The sequence below is a fragment of the Pristis pectinata genome, chromosome 12 (assembly GCF_009764475.1).
Source record: "Pristis pectinata isolate sPriPec2 chromosome 12, sPriPec2.1.pri, whole genome shotgun sequence".
Taxonomy (NCBI): domain Eukaryota; kingdom Metazoa; phylum Chordata; class Chondrichthyes; order Rhinopristiformes; family Pristidae; genus Pristis; species Pristis pectinata.
This window is the reverse complement of record NC_067416.1, coordinates 34246053-34266023: the sequence shown is the minus strand read 5'-3', so window position 1 is coordinate 34266023 and position 19971 is coordinate 34246053. Positions and strand designations below refer to the sequence as shown.

At 40.4% G+C, this 19971-nt stretch overlaps 1 protein-coding gene across 3 annotated transcripts in view; it reads left to right on the top strand.

Moving 5' to 3' along the window:
- The first annotated feature begins 1595 nt into the window (after window positions 1–1595).
- minpp1b (multiple inositol-polyphosphate phosphatase 1b) overlaps window positions 1596–19971 on the top strand; it is a 55215-nt gene continuing 36839 nt past the window's right edge. The window contains exons 1-4 of one of the 3 annotated variants that reach the window (XM_052027861.1): window positions 1596–2713; window positions 11472–11569; window positions 12783–12916; window positions 17184–17368. In XM_052027861.1, coding sequence (XP_051883821.1) covers window positions 1960–2713; window positions 11472–11569; window positions 12783–12916; window positions 17184–17368 — 1171 coding nt within the window. In that variant the 5' untranslated portion in view covers window positions 1596–1959. The remainder of the gene's footprint in view (window positions 2714–11471; window positions 11570–12782; window positions 12917–17183; window positions 17369–19971) is intronic. The other 2 variants (XM_052027859.1, XM_052027860.1) reach the window with 2 other exon arrangements.

Genomic DNA, 19971 nt, shown 5'->3' with positions numbered 1-19971 from the left:
TCCTTTCTCCTCACTGGGGCCCTGTTTCCTGTGCTCCTTTTAAACACACCTGGAACATGTTTCACTTGTGCCCTTTAAACTCACCGGGTTCACTGTAAAATTTATTATTGTATTGTGTTACATGTTTAAGAAAATGTGAAATAAAAGGGTACTGGAGTATTACAATATAATTTCAATAATGCAGCACTGAACTAGCAGATTTTCTGGACTATTGGATGTTACTCATCTTAATACACAAACACACTCTTATTTCACTTTTTTAAAACAAATTACATAGTAATATAATTAAATTTACTAGGTTCACTGTAAAATTTATGGGAGCAGGAAATGTACAAACATTTATGACACCGGCTCCAACCACAAACCAAATGACATTCCTGACAAACAAAAAAAACTGCTCATGCTAGAATCTGAAATAAAAACAGAAAATGCTGGAATCTGAAATAAAAACAGAAAAGCAGGTCAGGCCGCATCTACCTTTTGCAGCCTGACCTGCTGAGTATTTCCAGCAATTTCTGCTTTTTATTCCACTTTCCTGATGCCTGGTGTTCTGGATCCTAACTCTGGCTGCAACTACACTCCTGCTTCCAAGCGCTGACACACCTTACTCACATTCCAGACTGATGAGTGAGCTAGATGCCAGACAATCAGGATTTCCAGACAATCCATGCTGGATTATCAGATATCTACTGTTGTAGGACTAGTATCTAATAGTCCTGAAAATCTAAACCACCAAAATCCTAAGGGTGCAGATTAACAAAGTTTTGTGGTTTTTTTTGGTACATCCTAATGTACCCAGCACAATATTTGTATGTCACAATGCCACCAGGTATATCTACCTCATGGTAACCCGGTGTCTCTATCCATTTCAATGTAACTCAGTGCAGTATTTGTATGTCCCAATGCCACTAAGTACATCTATCTATCTATCTCACTGTAACCCGATGTCTCTGTACATCTCAGTGTAACCCAGTACATTATTTGTATGTCCCAATGCCACCAAGTACATCTATCTATCTACCTATGTTAAGAAGGCATATGGTGTGTTGGCCTTCATTAGTCAGGGTATTGAGTTCAAAAGCCGTGAGGTGATGTTGCCGCTCTATAGAACTCTGGTTAGACCACACTTGGAGTATTGTGTGCAGTTCTGATCACCTCACTATAGGAAGGATGTGGAAGCTTTAGAGAGGGTGCAGAAGAGATTTACCAGGATGCTGCCTGGATTGAAGAGAATGTCTTATGAGGATAGGTTGAGTGAGTTAGGGCTTTTCTCTTTGGAGAGTAGGAGGATGAGAGGTGACTTGATAGAGGTCTACAAGATGATCAGAGGCATAGATGGAGTGGACAGTCAGAGACTTTTTCCCAGGGTGAAAATGGCTAACATGAAGGGGTATAATTTTAAGCTGATTGGAGGAAGGTATAAGGGGGATGTCAGAGGCAAGTTTTTTCCCCCACAGAGAGTGGTGGGTGTGTGGAATGCACTGCTGGCAGAGGTTGTGGGGGCAGATACATTAGGGACATTTAAGAGATTCTTAGCCACATGAATGATAGAGAAATGGGAGGGAAGAGAATAGATATTAGAGCAGGATAAAATGTCGGTACAACATTGTGGGCCGAAGGGTCAGTACTGTAATGTTCTGTGTATCTCACTGTAACTTGGTGTCTCTGTACGTCCCAGTGTAACCCAGGGGCCTCTTCCCACTTTGACTTGGTACCTCTGCAGATCCCAGTCCCATCCACTCCACTGGCGTTACCACAATGTAGGTTTGCCCCTGTGTAACGACCTCTAACCCGCAGCCACCGTGAGTTCCGGCCGATCTGTTTCAGTCTCTGCCGCCAGAAGCTCGTCGTTTCGTGGTGTGGCGAGGCCGGGAGCCGGAGTCCGGTGGACCGGAGCGGGAGGCCGGGCGCCGCAAGGCAGAAGCGGAGGCCGGGCTCCGGCGGACTGACGCGGGAAGCATGCCGACTGGGGTCTCCGGCCGGGGCCTGCGGCTGACCGGGCCAGCCGGCCGCTGCTCGCTGTTGATCCTGTGGGCTTGTTTGCGGCTGTATGCCGCCTCCGCCGGCCGTTCGCCCTGGGCTGAGCATTACGGCACCAAGTCGAGGTACCGGGCTGCGGGCGAGGGCTCCTGGCTGCCCCCGGCCCGCTGCACCCAGCTGCACCTGAACGGCCTGATCCGGCACGGCACCCGCTACCCCACCAGGAAGAACGTGCCCCGCATGCTGGAGATACACCGGCTGGTGAGGGAGCGGGCGGACGCCGACCGCGGCCTGGTGCAGGCCCTGGCCGGCTGGCGCATGTGGTACCACGAACGGATGGACGGCAACCTCCACCACCTGGGGGTCTCCGAGATGGCCAGGCTGGCCGAGCGGCTGGCCGACCGCTTCCCCCACCTCTTGGCCCCGCGGAGCTACCAGGAGAAGAGGGTCAAGTTTCTGACCAGCTCCAAGCACCGGTGTGTCAACAGCACCAGGTCGTTCATCCAAGGGCTGGAGAGCCACCTGGGCCTGCGGGACCCGGCGGCCGGGCAGTGGGAGGTCGACGACGGGCTGCTGCGCTTCTTTGAATCCTGCCAGAAGTTCGTCAGGCTGGTGGAAAACAACGGCTCGGCCTTGCACCAGGTGGAAATATTCAAACAGGGCCCTGAGATGGAGAGAGTCATCCACAAAATGGCACAGAAGCTTGGCGTATTACCGGGGGCCATCAGCATTAGTAAGTACATAAAACTGGGTGGGTTACAGATCTTGACTCATTCACCACTCTTTAATTCATTGTAATGCTGCTTGAGAACACTGGTGTGATCACTTTCAACTGCTCTATGGTGACTCAAATGATGCAAAGTAGTGGCCAGTCTTTCTGAAAGTTTCGAAGTGGTTAAAAAGAAGCATGATGTTCACTTAATGTGAAATAATCATAAAAGCAAATTCACAAGCCCCTTTTTTTTTTACCTTGAAAAGATCTTGTGATGTTGGCAATGTGGTGCATAGGGGGTCAGTTGGCAGCAGACCTCTTTTTGCAGATGTTGAGTGTAAAACCAGTCTTCTGTGCTTCAGGGAAAGCGCCCATGATGACTTGAAATTGGTCACTGGGCATGTACAAATGCTAGTGTCATCTGCATACTGCAACTTGAGTATTGAGTTTTAAGTAACCTGGATTCTGGAGTATTGTCACAGTAGGTTGAACAATTTCCCATTAGCTCCACTCTTGAGGGAAATTTGTTGCAGGTGAAATGTAACATTGCAGCAAGGTAGATTGAGGAGAGAATGGAGTAATGATGCAGCAATTTCAAACAAATTAACAGATACTATGCCTTTATACAAGAATCAGATGAGCAATATTCTTTAACATAAGAAATAGAAGCAGGAACAGGTGATTTAGCCCCTCATGCTTGCTCCAACATTCAACAAGATCATAGCTGATCTTTTACGTCCGGACCACTTTCCTGTGCTAACCCCATACCCATTGGTATCTTTAATATCTAATATTATATTGACAACTTGTATGTCATCTGATTACTGTATTCAAAATCTGCAAGTGTTCTTTGCTTGATTAAATCCATGAAAAAATGTTAACTATGGAGATTACCTGGTGCAGTTCTCAAGCTACAGAAGTCTCTTCGTTTATTAGGGTTATGGCATATCCTTTCCCATAGCAAGTCTTGTGAAAGCTATTAATCATTTTCCAGCCATCCATTGTATGTTGAAACTGGCAACTATTCAGTGAAATTAATCAGTGAAATGAATGTGTATTTTGTCCCCTCAGAATCACATGTTTGGAGAACACAATTTTAATCAAAGTATCAGCTTGCAGGACATCTTCAAGGTTGAAATAAATAAAAGGTAAATCAGGAAGCAGTGACAAGGAGACATTTAGTTTAGATTTTAAAAACTTTCAATTTAGTGAAAGAATGACAGTTTGAAAGAGAAATCAATTTTTAACAATTTTTGGCATCTTGAAAAATAGTTATTTAGATCAGGAGAGAATGCAGTTCAGACTTGATTTTGACACTGGTAGAACAAAATAAAAGTTGGGTGATGTGCTTTTAGCTTAAACTGTTGCTGCTAGTTGTTGCAATGCGTCATTGTGTAAAGTGTAAGCAATTGCATTTTTGATTTTACTTTCTCCTCGTTGCTTATCCTGTAGTTAAATTGAGTTCTTTGTCCTCTATTTTCTGATATGTGCATGAATTGTATCATGTTGCTTATATTTATTGTCTCACAATCTTTATTTCATTTTGTTTGATGGAGAACTACGTGTAGTCTACAGCACAGAAACTGTTCATTTACTTCAACTTTTCTATGTTGATGTTTATTTTCCACTGTAGCCTTTTCCCACCTATTTTCATTTAACATTAGGCTATCAGTCTATTCCTTTCTCATTCCTGAATTTATCTACCTTCTCCTGTATAAGTGCATCACAAGCATTCAGATGTATTGTTCTATAGAAATTAAAACTAAGTTAAATGATCTTCATAGCAGGAAAGAAGTAACCATAGCAACTACCTCAGTATGTCTGTTGGCAAAGATTTATCTACAGCTCCAAACCACTCACGTGTCATCCACAGTGTTAAACCATGACATGTTGCATAGCTAATTCATCAAAAACTTGAACAAAAGACCAGCTGAATAAGCAGGGTTAAACACCCATCCAATCACAGTTAAGTCTTGGTTAACGGCTACACAATGACTTCACTCCTGTGAGATATGCAATATTCGATGATGCTACCAACATGGATTTTAAAAAAGTGCACATACAAATAAATAATGCGTATAATATTGTTGTATAATGTTTATTCTGCTTAAAGAGGAATAAGCCCCTTGATCTAACTCTCTGTGCAGGAGGTGGGTGATGCTGAGCATTGCTATTACATTTGTGCACTGAGGGATAAAGATCATTTGTACCTCTACCTACTTCTCAATGTTCAATGAATTGATGCCAAGTGTAGGCTTGGCTCTACTCTGAGGACAAGGCGGCACATCAGTTATTGTTTAACCAATGCTGAGGCCAGGGCTGGTATTCAGGACTGATGTTCAATTCCCACCATGGCAGTCAGATATTTAAATTCATTTCTTTAATTGTATTCTGAAATTATTGGAAAAAGTTGATATTATAATGGTGCCATGAAGTACCAGGTTGTCACTAAAACTAATTTGGATTCGCATGCCTTGTGAAGGTTAGACTTTACCTTGGAGAAGAAGATTACAACACCCAATTGAGTAGTGCCAAGTCACTCCCATGAAACTAGTGGCTGGCTTTAAAAATCTAATGAAGTATGTTTGACCAAGTTCCCCCAGAGCTATCGCTTCTTGCTGGGTAAACTTCAACTAAGGAAAGCTTTATTGTATCGTATGATTCCAAGCATAGTGGCATTATTCATAACCGAACTTTGTAAGACTTGAGTTTCACTTTGGCTACAGTGACAGAATCCGGAGAAGAAATACTGCTGTTCATTCTTTACTGCTTCTTCTGTATATTATTTTTATTCATTAGTTTTAATTCTGTTTGTACTTTTGTTTTATTTGAATTATTTTGTTCCAATGCAATCAAATATTCGGTGTTTGCCGTGAATTATGAAAGGGTGCACAGAGATAATTAGCCTGCACTTTTAAAATGTCTCTTAATGACTTCTCTAGATTGGGAAATGCTTAATGATGGTAGAGGAGCGAATGTAGTAAATGCTTTCTCAGCACAAAGATAAAGAACCTCTTGAACTACCATATAATGCCATACTGTTAAAGGTGCACACCACCATAACAATAGTTTGTCTTTAACATTTATTGCCCATCCAGGATGTTGATGTTGTGCCAATGGTAATGCCATAGAATACCGAAGTAGTTAGACTCTATTGCTGGAGGTGATAATTGACTGCCACCTATTTGGAGTTCATGTATTTCTGCTTGTTAGATATGCCTGAATGTAATCTAGGCTCTGCCGTAAGCAGACATGGGCTGTTTCATTTTCTGAGGAATTTTGAATGGAATTTAACATTATGCAACCGTCAGCAAACATCCTCACTTCTGACGTGATGGAAGAAAATGTCATTGGTGAAGTAAAGAAGATTGTTGGGTTTGGTCATTTCCTTAGGGCAATTCTTGCAGCAGTATCCTGACCCTGGGATGATTGACCTCCAACAACCAAAAATATCTTCCTTTGTGTGATGTATGACCCCAACCATTGGAGTGTTTTCCCCTTGATGCCCATTGGCTACGCCTTTCCCAGGGTTCCTTAATGCCTTAAGCAATCATTCTCACCTCACCTCTGAAATTCAAATCTTTGGTCTGTGTTTTAATTAGGTCTTGAGTTAAATGACCCTGGTAAAACTGAGGATGGGTGGGCAAGTTGCTTGTGCATAAATGGAACATGGTAGCACTGTCAACACCTTCCATAATCTTGCTGATGATTATGAGGAAGTGGATAAGATGTTAAATGGCTGGATTGGGTTTAGCTGCTTTTTGTGGACAGAATATATCAGGGAATGTTCCAGTGTATGGAATGGCTTGGCTGAAGACACAGCAAGTTCTAGAGTGCGGGTCCTCAAAACCACAGTGGGATGCTTTCTGATCTTTTGTCATTTGCTGTCTGTATCCAGAGCTCCCAGCTGTTGTTATATATAGCATATTTTAAAGATGCAAAAAAAATTGGAGTCATGGGGGAGAAAACAAAAGGGAAGGTCTGTGAAAGGGTGGAATGGGTGATATTGGAAGTCAGAAGAGAATCACATTGTTACATATAAAGAAATAAAAGCTAGGCCTAAAGAAGGTACAAATAGGAAATGCGGAAACATTATCAGAAATTGTTGAGTCAGGAAAGTGTGACATGCTTAATGGAAAAATGCGGTCAGGGTTGTTCCTGGAGTTGACATTAAACTTCATTGGAACAGCATAGGAAACCAAAGTCAGAGAGGTTATAGTGGGATAAATAATTAAAGTTTTTGCATTAAATTGGATTCATGGTCTCAAAATAAAGCGTAGTCATTCAGGACTGAGATGAGGAGAAATTTCTTCATTGAAAGGGTGGTAAATCTTTGGAATTCTTTACCTTGGGGGGGCTATGGAGGTTTATTCAAAACAAAGATCAACAGATTTATGGAGATGAAGGGAATCAAACACTATGGGGATAGTGCAGGAAAATGCCGCTGGGGCACAAGATAAGTCGTAGTCTTGAATAGCAGAGCAAAGGACTGGATGGTCTACTGATGGTCCTAATCCTTATGTTCTTTCTTTATCGTTTAATAAGAGCATACAAAGACAAAATACAGTGGATGCTGGAAGTCTTAAATAATGGTGAAAGCACTCTGTGTTAGAGCTGATTGAAAAGTCAATGATTTAGTTAACTCACTTCCTCTCTCCGTTGTCGTTACCTGTTTTGACGAATATTTCTAGTATTTTCTAGTTTATTTGTCTAAGGACATTCAGATAAGCAGATGAGGAAGTAAGGAATGGAATGATAGGCTGCATAGCAAGGAGTGGAATATAAATAATGGCCTGTAACCTGGGTCTGACGGATCTATTTTTCTGTTGTGCATTTGATGTGACTTTGTATATGAGGATCTTTGAGAACTGGATTTTTATCAATAAACATCTGTTTTAGTGTAACCTTGGCTGAAATGTTCTGTAGAAGGTCCTTAATATTCAGCAAAACTGACGTAAGTCCTGAACTACCCATCAGCAAAGCCCTATGAACTTATCTGGGTTACTGTATTAAAATCAGGCAAGACACTTCTCTAAAGTATACAAGTCCAAAGATGTTTGAAGATGGCAGCGAAGTAGATAACCTGGTTAAAAAGAGATACCAGACTTCATCAGTTGGGGCATTGAATGCAAGAACAGGAAGGTCATGCTCCGACTTTATAAAACATTGGTCGGACCTTATTTGGAGTATTGAGTGCAGTTCTGGTCACCATGCCATAGGAAAGATGGGAAAGCACTGGCAAGGGTGCAGGGAGATTCACTAGGATGTTGTTTGGGATGGAGCATTCAGTTATGAGGAGAGATTGGAGAGACCAGCTATCTTTCCTCTAGAGAGGAGAAAGTTAAGAGGGAACATGAAGTTTTTCCCCATATCACAGGTAGCTAGAACTAGAGGATTCATAGATTTAGGGTAAGAGATTTAGGGGGGATCTGAGGGGGTCCTACTTCACCCAGAGAGTGGTGAGTACCTGGAATGCACGGCCAGAAAAAGTGGTGGATACCAAGTCGCTGACAGCATTTAAGAAATGGCCAGCCCAGTACTAGAATCGCCTTGGCGTAGAAGGTGTTGGGCCAAGTGCTGAAAGATGGAATTAATGAGAATGGATGTCCACTGGTTGGCATGGACGTAGTGGGCCGAAGGACCTCTTTTTCAAGCTGTATGACTCTATGAATTTATAAATTCTTCCTTCAGAATACAGAGAGGAAATTGTTACATTTGTTGTACCTGGTGTTTGTCATTTTTTTTCATCTGGAGCAGTAAAAAAGGATGGAGTCATCAACCAGGATTCCAGTATGGGCACACTGTCTCAAAAGTCAAGCAAAACATAGTTTCTCAATGCTGTCTTACTCAGTGGTTATATGGGTGAGATGTGTCAGAGTAAAAGTGCTGGAGCTGTAGAAGTATGCTGGTATAGGGTTGGAATAGAAACTGGAGTGGTCTAATGGAATGAAAGAATCTTAAGAATGACTATCTTAAATTTATGGATTTTAGCAAAGGAGTTATCAGTGCAAGTCAGTGAGGAGAAGGATCTTGGTCAATTGGACTTTGTGGGACAGAATGTTTGCTTAGATCAGAGAGATCAGGAACAGAATGTGGTTCATAACTTAACGACAACTCTCACTAAATTCTGATGGAAGTTTAGAAACTCTTGCAAGTCATTCCAGTAATGCAAACCACTCAGTTAAAAAATCTGAGAAAATGAGTAAGCAGTGTTCTCGTAAAAATTGTGTATAATTTATGTTTAAGTTACGTTTTTCTTGTGCATACATGTGCATATGACAATGAACTCGATTTTGACTAGAGTTTTTGCATCCTCCCTTTTCAAAAGCAATGCTGTTATTACACAGATTGTACTAGTCTAATTCTAAAGGCTGATTAGTGGGGTTGAAACTGAGTTGAGCCAATGGTAATGATACAAGGAAAAAGATAAGGACTCTTGATTATGTTGATGGCCTTACTGGATGGTTTGGCCAATCACGTAATGTACTGAAACAAGATGGGTGCACGTTGTATGATTTCTGTCTCTCTTAGCACAATCTTCTTGGACATCCACCGAATGTTATCAGCAACAATGAGCAAGACATTTTCTTATGAAAGAATATAGGAAACAAATAGTTAAAGAAAGCAGTTTAGCCCCATTGCTGTTGGTGCATCGTTCAAAGAGTTTTTCACTGATCTGTCACTTAACTCCATATCCCTGCTATTCTTCCATATTCCTTACGACCTACTTTAAACAAAAAATGTATTGATCACAGATTTCAAATTGACAATGTTAGGATTGGTTGCCTTTTGTGGCAACCAATTTCTACCAATCTGTGTGTGCAGAAGCGATACCTTAGTTCATTCCTGAAATGCTCTAATGTGAAGATTGAATTTTCTAATTTCTGTTTGTGTTCCCTTGTCCTTCACTCCCATCAGTGAAAATAATTTTTCAGTATTTACTCAAGCTTCCCTTGATACTTTAGGACTTTAACCAAGACTTCTAGTTTCCAAGAAATGTGGCTGTAGTTCGTGAACCTTTTGTAAGCTAACCCTTAGAATCCTGCTTTCATTCTGCTAAATCTATGTTGCAATTCATCCAAAGCCATTGTATCCTTACCAAGGTACTCTGCCATTAATAAATGTAATGTGTGAGGTTATTTGCACTTTGCCATGTAATGCAGATTCAAAATGTAGATTGAAGGATGCCTTTGGTCAACAAAAGTATCTACTGAATAGGTCAGTTATCAGGTTTGAATTCATGCTTGTTAAATCCTCAATAAATGAGAATTTTGCTTTCATATCAAAACAGTGTCTTTTGTTTTACTAATTGTTTCATTTTTAGAAGTTTTTATCATTACCTGTGTTGCTAGTGAGGCTTATATTTGTTATCCTTTCCTAGTTGCCATTTGTACAGGTGGATCATTCTGGAGTAATCATGATAAGGCTATAAATGGATACAAGGCATCTCACCTTTCTCTGTTGTTTAGTGATGCATACACATAAACTTGCATTGTACAGCAAATAAGTTAAGTAATTTCAACTGTGAAGTAAAAGCATTGGTAAGCTGCCTATCTGCATAGTTTTGGGGGTGATTTTTGCCTCACTTCTACCCTGTTTTAGATGCCAAGACCTGCCACCTAGTGCAAGCACATGAATGGTTGCCATGTAGCCAAGTAATGGTCAGCTGTTGGCAGGAATGTTGACTGCACTTTCCTAGAGTCATAATGTAGTGCTAAGTTGGTGCAGTAGAGTGGCAGTGAGGGATAAGTTCTTGTCAAACATGTCATATTGCAGTCACGCCAAGATGGCCAAGTCCTTGATTGGTTATGTGTCTGCAGATTCATGCCTACATCCAGCAATTGCTTTATCTTCCTCTTGGCCCCATACTCTTTCAGTCTTGGTGGAGAGTGTTAATGAATTGAGATGCAAACTAATATCCTCCTTGTAAAATCCCTTCAACCGTGCACCTAATTCAAATCTAATCTTTCACAAGGCATCTTTTATCAGCGAGGATCAGTGAACATTTTGCCAGGAGTTGAATCATTATGCAAATAAGATTCCATATGAAAACTGTGCACTGTTTGCCCATGAGTGTTTTGGTGGGTTTAAAGTGGTGTCAATTGCAATAAAACTCATGATGAAAATTCCAAGCCTCTTGTATCCATTTAGCAGATTTGCTGCCATCTGCTGGGTGGACCACTAGGTGGTGCCAAATTAATATTCTTACTCTGTTTGCTGGTGCAATGTAATAGATTGCCCAGAGAGGGGCAGTGACGGAAGTGACACTAATGTACTGGCAAAAACATTTTATTACAATATTGCTGCAAGTTCTGATGATGAATTTATAATAAACTTATACTGGTCATGGAGTCCAAATTGTACATTCCTCCCCAGTGTGGTATCACCAAAGTCCTGTACAATTGCAGCACGACTTTTGTTCTCTAATCCCATTGCAAAAAAGGCCAACATACTCTTTGCCTTCATAATTGCTTGCTGTGCCTGAATGTTTACCTTCTGTACTTTGATGGACCAACACATCAGAGTCACTCTGTACACTCACATTAAATATTTTTTGATTTTTTTTCTATTCCTATCAAAGTGAATAACCTCTCATTTTCTCATATTATTATTTAACTATTGCCACCTTGCCCCTTAATTAATTTGTCTATTAATCTCTTTGCAGACTCATTCTGTCCTCATCACATCTACTCTTGTATCAACAGAAAAACTTGACAATGTTGTTCTCTAATCAGTAAACTTGGATAGTTATGTTCTTGTTTTTATCTTTGTGTTGCAGATATGGTGGAAGCGACATTTTATCTGTGCACTTATGAGTTCATCCTTAAAGGCATAGTTTCTCCCTGGTGTGACCTTTTCGATAAAGAAGATGTGGAGGTAATAATGGTATCATTATAAATATGTCCTTTACAATTCATGTTGGTTTAACCAGAAAATCTGACGTAAGCTGTGGGCTCATTTTCCATCAGCAAGTGTTGGCTACTTGCTGATACACAATACCCAACTGAGAAATTGACCCTCCAGTAGCAGTCACAGTTATATAGGAACTAGACTCTCCTGAAGCTGGAAGACTGGTTACCTCAAGCTTGGATTGAACTTCACTGGAACATTGGCCAAAACAAAACGGCCCTATCAAGGATCAGCACCTCACCTAGTCGCATTATATGCCTGTGAACTCAATGTTAAGATTAGCAATGTCAAAAAATGTGCATTTACCGCACTATTTGTTTTTAATTCAGATTTCCAGCATCCATAACTTTTTTGCTTTGGTTACATTGGACAATGATTCTGCTTCAACTTACACCTCTTGTTTCTTTTCCTATTACCACCCTCTTTCACTATGTATTATTATCCCTTTATCATTAACTCCACCATATTACAGGCTTTCATTTCTGTTCTTTCCTCCTCATCTTCCTTTCTTAGCTCCAGCCAGGATCTTGCATCAGTAGGGACCATTAGAATGATATGACTTCCTTAAGGTATATTGGCATAACAATCACTCCTCCAGCAGGGCTCATTGAATAAGGATCATATCTCCTACAGGAATTATTGTAATGATCACACCTCTTGAAGCTGAAGGAATCATTGAATAATATCCAGTAATAAGGAGCCTATCCAATATTTCCTCTTCCCACCTTTTCCCAGTTTGCAAATTGAGACAGAAGCTAGCGTTTGTGTGATATAAGAACAGGGATCAGTGCACACAGATCAAAGCAAAACAGACGTTCTCTAATCTGCTACACCTTGGCTTGGTGAACCATCTAAATGTAATAGTGTGATTTTAGAACACTGGAGTATTGAACAAAACGGCACTTGCAAAATTGTAATACAGTGAGACCAAGAAGTGGTTATTTCCTTCCTTCGCCATTACAAAAATGTGCATTCAGTACACTCATTTTAAATCAATTATCACACTCCAAGGGGTAAATCAGACAACTGCCATTGCATTTTCTTTGGTTCCAGAACAGCATCTGTAGTGTATGTTAATTCATATTTAATTTTTTTTGCTTGCCTTGTATGGGTAATGCTTTAACTGGAATATCAAAAATAATCTTAAACTAGCTATTCAAATGATCTGTTTGTTTCTCAGGTATTGGAATACTTGGGTGACCTGAAGCAGTACTGGAAGAGAAGCTACGGATATAAAATTAATGGTCTCTCCAGCTATAAACTATTCCAGAATATATTTCAATATATGGACCAGACCATCGAAGAGAATGAGAGGTAAAGATCACATCTCTGAAACCTGTCACAATCATAGATTAACAGTCAGTGTATCAGCCTAATCAGAGCTCCATGATTCTTGTGCGGATATATCGCAGTCAATAAACACAAAGGTTTTTGCTTTTAAAATTCACTGCTGTGATTTATTTTTATACATTGATTTCCTCCTGAATTACAGCCCACTTAATCCCAAAGATAACTGGAGCCCTGGAAAGAATGCAGTTAATCTGAATTTAAAATTAAATTTCCTTATCCTTTTTTTTGCTTCTATCCTCCTATAACTAGATTCCTGATGACATCTTGTGTCCTCTCTCCTTCAGTTCTTTTGCAGTATTTCTGCATATCTCTATCTCTTAGTTGGTAATGTCAATTAAAGGTGCAGCCATCACTTTATAATTCCTTTGATCCTTTTCACTTTTTCCTTTTTTCTGCCTTTTTCCATCTCCTCCCATAACCTTTCTTACTGGCACAAAACTCCATGTACTTTCTTTGCTGTACCATTTCTCTCTCAGTAGTTCTCATATCTGGTCCAAGTAGCCACTTTCCTTTTTGCCTTCTAATCTCCCTACTGCAGTTGCTCTTCAGTATCCCGCAGACTATACTTTTTCATTAGTTACTGACAGGGTACTGGTAATCTTTGAGAGACCTTCAGGACAAAGATTAATCTGCAGTAGCATGAAGGACAATCAACAGGAGCAGGAATAATGCTCAATTCTAACACAGCATAAAAAATGGTTCATTCCTAAATCTCTTAGTTAATCTTGAATCCATGTCCCTCTCTAATCTAAATGCCTCAAACTACTGGAAGTGGTCTGTTCCACTCTGCTTCATTTCTGCAAACTTTGTTTGCCATTTAAACGTCCATTATCTATGTCCCCCTGGTTGCAGAGGCTAATGATTGTCCCAGTTATACCATTGGTCTTCTGGTTTGTTTGGTGAAGCCATGGAGATCACTAATAGATTTCCCTTCCCCTTAATTCTCTGCTGATCACGGCAGGGCATGTTGTTCCTGGCCCCCAGTGGCAGTGTTGAGCTCACTTTAGTCAACACGTACACGTCATTGGCTGCAGGTTTAAAGCTATGCCCCCACCAATGTGCTTTGGTCCCCATCTCATCACAGTGACCACCACCTGCAGCCTAGTGAATTTATTCCCATTTCCTGTACATAGACCTCACTTTGCAACAGTTAATGACAAACTACACTTCAGGTTCATGGTGTGGAATTGGACCAGCAGGAAGTGGATTAAGGCTGTTCACACTCATTCACCCTGGACATGAACTTTGCAAAGTGGAGTGTAGAAACAGTTGAGGGTGAAAATTAGTCAGTGGATATTGAAGGAGACCAATGAATAGTTAAAACTAGACCAGAGAACAGCGATGTAAAGCTGGTTCCACCAGGCTGAAAGGAAAATTGTGACCTGTTGTCTTGGACTATTGACTGTAATGGGCTGCACACTTACAAAAAAAAAGCAGGAGGTAAGATGAAGGCCAAATGCATAGAGCTTAATCCATGTCCTCATAAGAGGATTTTTTTTTAAAAAATAAAGCTGAAGGCGCATTCCCTCAAACATATATTTCCAAAATAAAATTATCATCAGTTGCTGTACAATATTCCTGTCAGCAGGTGGTGATATGAAGCCATGATTAATCAGATGTACAGCCATTATATAACTTTGTGGAAAGGAAGCTTCTCTGATGTCAATGTATTCCAAAGGGAATAAAAAAAACAAGCCATTTTGCAAGCTTTTGTTCTTTGCCAGGAGTTAATTTAATTTTATACTATCTCTTCTCAGCTTTGGGATTTTTTTGTTGTGATATTAGATTTCTAAACCAAAAGAGACTATCCTTAAGTCTGCTTTCAATGTCTCATTTTGTGAATTTTCTGCCAAAGTCAATAATTATGAACGTGGGTGTATTACGGGACTGTGCTAAACTGCAGAGTTTCCACTGTAAATGATCTCTGATTGCTGAGATATCCAATTGCATTAATGTACTCCACATGTACTCCTTGGATGAAATGTAGGTCCACTGTGTATTCTGTACACTCTGTCTGTACCTCTCGCTCACTGTCTGTGTTCTGTAAGATGAAAGGCAGCTTGCATTTGTATAGTGCTTTCAATGTTGTATAATGTCCTGAGGTGGAAAGTTATCCAGCAAAATTTGATGCAAAGCTATTTAAGGAGATTCCTGTACAGGTGACCAGAAGCTTTGTCAAAAACACAAATTTAAGAAGGAAGAGCAAGAGGGGTAAAGGTAGTGAGATTTACATGGGATGCAATGATGACAATCATGGGTGTGCAGGCTGCCCAAACTAGATGAGTGCAGCAATCCTCAAGAGTCATTGGACTAAATATGGATTAGGAGCTGGGGTGGTTTTTACTGCACTTTCAGTCTTAGCTCCTTGTCTTCATCTGACATCAGGCATAGATTCAGAGATGTTGCTCAACTGTCAGCATTTCCTACATTTCTAGCTTGCAATAAATGCAGTTTTCTTGGAATTATACCAAACTGTATATTTAAAGAAAACAATGATGCTCATAATGGATAGCTTATACTAAATAAAAATTGTTCAACAGGCTTGCATTCTTGCACCCTGGCATAAACAGTACTGATTGATAAACAAAAGAACATATTATTTTATAACGTTTGGATCAACTTTCTTTTAAATTGTACTATGGAACATAAAACAGTAAACTAGATATTTCAGATTGTACAAATGCACTTAATATAAAATTATTTCCTTGGAGTCATAGAGAGAGACAGCACAGAAACAGGTCCTTCAGCCCACCAAATCCAAACAGACCATCAGTCAACCATTGACATAATCTGACATTTGCACTTTTTTAACTCTCCCTTCATTCTCATAAACTACTCCCCCCCCCGGACACACAGACCCACACACACACACATTCTACCATACTACACACTAGGGGCAATTTACAGAGGCCCAACCTGCACATCCTTGGGATGTGGGATAAACCTGGAACACCCAGAGGAAACCCACTTGATCAGAGGGAGAACGTGCAAATTCTATGCAGACAGCACCTGGGATCAAGATTGAACCCAGGTATGTAGCACTGCGAGGTAGCAACGCTACTAGCTGTACCACTGTGCTGTCTCCCAGATGTTTCCACAAGTACAATTGCAAATTTGTAGAATTAACAGCCATTCAAAACTCTCCTGAAATTTTAATATAAATCTCCAGAACCTACAGTGGCAACTTAGAGAATAATCATAGGGCAATCAAAAGAAAATGTTTGCTGTTTCATTTCCCTTGAATATTTTTATTTCTTGTTATAAATGTATTGGTGCTGGGAGAGGAGGTGTTGGCAGGTGACAGTGGCAGTGTGGTGGAGACGGGAAAAATTTCTTTGAACTCCTGCCCAGAACTAACCAATTTTCAATGGTCCTGGGAAGGCAGTGCACCATAAGGGAGGATCCATCAGGCAACCTGTGGAAAGTAGGGACTTGGAAATGACCTTATGATGAAACCTCCTGGGATATGACTATCCAGTATTAGCAACTCTGTATAGTGCACTCAGCACCATTCATTACTTTTGCTATTTTTATTTGCTTCTGTAGGCTACAACATCCAAGGATATTCCTTCCTTGAGGAGGATCAAGAACTTTTTGGGGCAGCAAGGTGGTACAGTTGGTAGAATTGCTGCCTGACAGCAGCAGTGACTGGGGTTCAGTCCTGACTTTTGGTGCTGATCATGGAGGTTGCATTCTCCCTATGACTACATGGGTTTCCTCTGAGTGCTCCAGTTTCCTCTCGCACCCCAAAGAGGTGCTGGTTGATAGATTAATTGAATCAGGGCAGAGTTATTGGAATGTGGCAAGAATAAAATGTAATCAATGTAAATGGTTGCTTGGTGGTGGTCCTGGAACGAAGGGTCTGTTTCTGTGCTGTATGGTTCTATGACTCGAACTTGGGATCACTATTTAAAAATAAGGGGTTGCCCATTTTGTCTGCATACACTTCAGATGAGAAAATTTTTTTTCTCAGAAGTTGTAAGTCTTTGGGACACTCTTTCTCAGAGGGTGGTGCAAGCAGAATCTTTGGAGTTTTGATATTGAAGGGGTGAAAGATTTGCCCCTTTACTCCTCAGATCCCTGCTAAACCTCCTCCCTCTCACCTTAAACCTAGGCCCTCTAAGTTTTAGATACGTTTACCATGGAAACAGATTCTGGCCATCCTCCTATCTCTGCCTCTCCAAATTTTATATACCTCCATCATGTCATCTTTTGGCCTTCTTTTTTCCAGGGAAAACGTGCACAGCCTATCCAATCTCTCCTTTTGGCTCAAGCCCTCCAATCCAGGCGACATCCTTGTGAATCTTTTCTGCTGGCTTCTCCCAAATGTCTTGCAGTGCTTAGTTGAATATTTACGTTTCCAGCAGGTGAAGAGTTTTAGTTCTGAGAATTTATCAGCACAAGGCAAAAGCAAAGGTAATGTTTAAACAGAAATAAAGCCATAAATTGCTGAAAATACTCATCAGGTCTGTCCACATCTGTGGAAAAAGAAATAACGTTTCAAAGCAAAGACCCTCCATCAGAACTGGGAAGGAGGGAAAAGAAGCTCATAAAGCTGCAAGGAGGGTTGGGGAGGGGAGGATGTCCTTGATAGGGTAAAACCAGGATGACCATGGGGATAAGCTCGGTTATCTAGTCAATGAGTAAATGGAAGCATGTAGGATGCAGTGTCTGACCTGCCAGGCATGTCTTCTGGCAGTTTATCTCAGAGGAATAAAGAGAGGCATATTATATTTTCTGAACGGTGTTTTATTGCTCTTAATCATAAATGTAAAATCTAAAGAATGCAGTTTTTGCTGGGAACTGTGGTATGCCTCAACCACTGAACATCTACATGAACTTGAGTTGCAGGTTCCTCATAGAGATACATGTTTTGGTGTTTTTAAACATTGTTGTTTTTTTTAAAATTTTTTTAAATTTTGTAATAGTTTTGGAAAGTTTCTGAATCCCAGATGCATTCAAATGCCGTCATGGAGCTTTGATAGCCAACTTAGTCAGGATATGACTATGACTGGTGTCTTGTGGCTCAGGGTTTTGTTTGGCTCCCTTGATCTGACTGGATTTGAGTGTGGAACATGCTGCCACAGTGCTGGTTTCACCTCTGCAGCTACGGCAGCTTTGATCCAGATGTTATCATTAGGGATTTGAGAAAGGTGAGCAGAAACTTGGTCCAGAGATCAGCAACCACAAAATCCAGGCCACTATTACCAAATTTCAAGCATATAAGTGGCCATGATTCAGTATATTTTGTTATTTTATTCAAAATATTCTTTTTAATTCTTTGTTACAGAATGAATTTTCCTTCCAACAATCAGTAAGGATTTTTCAAATTATCCTTTAAGCAGTTTGGTTTACCTTCTCATGATTTCTCATTTTTTGAACTTTATTCAATTTTCCGTTTGCAGTGTGATACTATCATATTTCCAGTGTTAAAAATTGTGACTAACAGAAAGAAATTCTGTGGGTTCAACTGTGATACAACAACTTTACACATTTATACATATTGGTGAACTTTGTAGCAGTTAATTATTGTATAAATGAATATCTAATCTTGTGAAGTGAAATGTACTGTTCTGCTTCTAGGAAAAAGTATTTGTATTAAGAGCACACAAAGGCAAAAGACTGTGGATGCTAGAAGTCCTAAATAATGGTGAAAGCGCCCTGTGTCAGAGCTGATGAAAAGTCATTGATTTAGTTAACTCACTTCCTCTCTCCATTGTGGTTACCTGCTTTGATGAATATTTCTAGTATTTTCTAGTTTATTTGTTTAAGGACATTCAGATAAGAAGATGAGGAAGCAAGGAATGGAATGATACAGTGGCATGCAAAAGTTTGGTCACCCCTGGTCAAAATTTCTGTAACCTTGAATAGTTAAGTGAGTAGAAGATGAACTGATTTCCAAAAGTCATAAAGTTGAAGATGAAACATTCTTTTCAACATTTTAAGCAAGATTAGTGTATTCTTTTTGTTTTGTACAATTTTAGAGTGAAAAAAGAAAAGGGGAGCCATGCAGAAGTTTGGGTACCCCAAGAGATTTGAGTTCTCAGATAACTTTTACCAAGGTCTCAGACCTTCATTAGCTTGTTACGGCTATGGCTTGTTCACAGTCATCGTTAGGAAAGGCCAGGTGATGCAAATTTCAAAGCTTTATAAATACTCTGACTCCTCAAACCTTGTCCCAACAATCAGCAGCCATGGGCTTCTCTAAGCAGCTGCCTAGCACTCTGAAAATTAAAATAAATGATGCCCACAAAGCAGGAGAAGGCTATAAGAAGGTAGCAAAGCGTTTTCAGGTAGCCGTTTCCTCCGTTCGTAATGTAATTAAGAAATGGCAGTTAACAGGAACAGTGGAGGTCAGGTTGAGGTCTGGAAGACCAAGAAAACTTTCTGAGAGAACTGCTCATAGGATTGCTAGAAAGGCAAATCAAAATCCCTGTTTGACTGCAAAAGACCTTCAGGAAGATTTAGCAGACTCTGGAGTGGTGGTGCACTGTTCTACTGTGCAGCGACACCTGCACAAATATGACCTTCATGGAATAGTCATAAGAAGAAAACCTTTCCTGCATCCTCACCACAAAATTCAGCATCAGAAGTTTGCAAAGGAACATCTGAACAAGCCTGATGCATTTTGGAAACAAGTCCTGTGGACTGATGAAGTTACGATAGAACTTTTTGGCTGCAATGAGCAAAGGTATGTTTGGAGAAAAAAGGGTGCAAAATTTCATGAAAGGAACACCTCTTCAACTGTTAAGCAGGGGGGTGGATCGATCATGCTTTGGGCTTGTGTTGCAGCCAGTGGTACAGGGAACATTCCTCTGGTAGAGGGAAGAATGAATTCAATTAAGTACCAGCAAATTCTGGAAGCAAACATCACACTGTCTGTAATAAAAAAAGGATGAAAAGAGGATGGCTTCTACAACAGGATAACGATCCTAAACACACCTCAAAATGCACAATGGACTACCTCAAGAGGCACACAGCTGAAGGTTTTGCCATGGACCTCACAGTCCCCCGACCTA